Consider the following 2,061-nt stretch of genomic DNA (forward strand, 5'->3'; position numbering starts at 1 on the left):
TTTAGGCCTGTGTAAGGCGGTAATTAATTCTTTACGTTATTGTCATTAAGTGGGTAATGAGTCACAAAACAAATAATCAAAACATTTCAGAGGTGGGGCGCCAAAAGTGTCTTTGCCCCCAGGTGCTGAGAACCCTTGCTACGCCACTGCCAACAAGCCCTATCTAAATTCAGATTGGGATTTTAATTTTAGGAAAATATGCGTTATAACTACTCATGTATTAACGTTTTTCTTTATATTTGAATTCAGTAATTTACATGATGTATTTATAGGGAAAATAACATATTTCATTTCATATAATTCTAATATAAATAAGTTTTATATTCTAAAATATTAAAATATACTAACGTTTTTACTTTTATTAGGATAGTCCCACTTCATTAGTACCAAAGTTTCTGGGTCCACTTTCACCAAGCAGGTTAAATTAAATGTGCCATTGACTACTGGTTGTCTGGCCATTGAGCTATCAATTTCTGGTTGAAGTATAGTGGTGGTAGATGCTTAAAAAGAAATGTATTATTAAAAACAAATCTTTACAATAAATAATCAGTTCCTAAATATACCAACATATTCTATAATAAAACAGTTATTCCACGTTTATGCAAAGTAGCACACTTCTTTAACCAAAATAAAATAATATCTTTAAGTTATTGAATTGGTTTTATTTTTTATGCATTTTGTAGTTGTTGGAAAGTGCCTTATTAAACAAAAATAGCGGGTTAACCATTTAAGGCTATTTAGTAGAGCACTTGCTTGTCGTTTGAGGAATCTCAGGCTAAAACTTAAATTAAGAAATTACAAAACAACAACAACAACAACAACAACAAACGTAGAATAATTACAACGGGAAACTGACGCCAAAGTAGTGTTTGTTTTATGATTCTGATCGAGATAAAACTTGAAGATAGGCTTTGATTGTAAGAGAGAAAGAATGTAGTACATAGTTGGAGCTGTTAAGAAGTGGCTTACTAGCAATATCTAATGAATTATCGGACTAATCCTTTAACTTAGTTGGTATAACATTTGTTTTTAGTAATGCGCTATCCCCAGATTAAACACTTTCTGTGCAATTATAAGATAGGCCCACTTTATTACAGTAAAATCGCCCTCGAAAATTGTGAAGTAAATATTAATTTAGCTAAATAACTGAGTTTTAAGCTAAGGGGGTTAAGCAGACTGGACACATGATACAAAGTGAAACACAATCTTTATGATTCAAAGCAAAGAAGCACAGTGTACATACTCGCGTGGTCACTGGACTTACCACTGAATCAGTGAATTAATTAAGTTTTTATTTTGCAAGATATTTTTTGCAGATCTATTTTGACAAAACTAAACGCTTTGAACTATATTAACAATATACGTAACCACAAAACATTTTAAAGTAATTTCTGTAACTAACATACTTTTCCAGTAGTTTTAGTTACAATATGTAAACTAAAGTTAAGGCTTCCATTGTATTTGAAAAGTCATTTACGACTGATATTTAAGTGGCTTCATATATGCCAAAATTAATATATATGAATAGATCACAGACCAGATGTGATCATTTTGCATCATATTTGATACTGTATCAAAACTAAATCGAATCTTTAAACAAAAAGTTTAAACTTAAATTCAGGTTCTATAGTGGATGTAGAGTTAAAAAAACAACTCACAATTTCAAACAAGAATATTTACATTTTCTATTACTAAAATAATTACAGCATTTATCTTTAGCAAAAATAAGTTCATAAGTAAAGACAACATCACTAGTGAGATTAGATAATTTAGTCAGAAGAAAATGTGTATATCTTACAATAATTTTAAAACCATACTATGAAAAAGTGTAGCTATACGAGGCCTGTGAGAAAAGTATCCGACCTTTGGCCGGGGAATAAAAACTGGCATACCTGGAGCGTTGGAAACCTAATCACCTCAAAGTAGTCTCCTTGGGACTCCACACACTTCTCCCAGCGGTGCCGCCATTGTTGGAAGCATTCAAAGAAAGTCTCTTTCGAAATGGAATTTAACTCGGCTGTCATTGCAGCCATAATGTCCTCTCTTGTCTGAAATCGCGTT

At 31.9% G+C, this 2,061-nt stretch overlaps 1 protein-coding gene across 1 annotated transcript in view; it reads right to left on the bottom strand.

Annotated features, from left to right (window-relative positions):
* Positions 1-2,061, bottom strand: part of LOC106468131 (mast/stem cell growth factor receptor kita-like) — an 86,501-nt gene that overhangs the window by 49,396 nt on the left and 35,044 nt on the right. Inside the window, exon 6 of the mRNA XM_013928543.2 lies at positions 349-500. Within this exon, the coding sequence (XP_013783997.1) occupies positions 349-500 (152 nt within the window). The remainder of the gene's footprint in view (positions 1-348; positions 501-2,061) is intronic.

The sequence above is a fragment of the Limulus polyphemus genome, unplaced genomic scaffold, assembly GCF_000517525.1.
Source record: "Limulus polyphemus unplaced genomic scaffold, Limulus_polyphemus-2.1.2 Scaffold2884, whole genome shotgun sequence".
Classification (NCBI taxonomy): domain Eukaryota; kingdom Metazoa; phylum Arthropoda; class Merostomata; order Xiphosura; family Limulidae; genus Limulus; species Limulus polyphemus.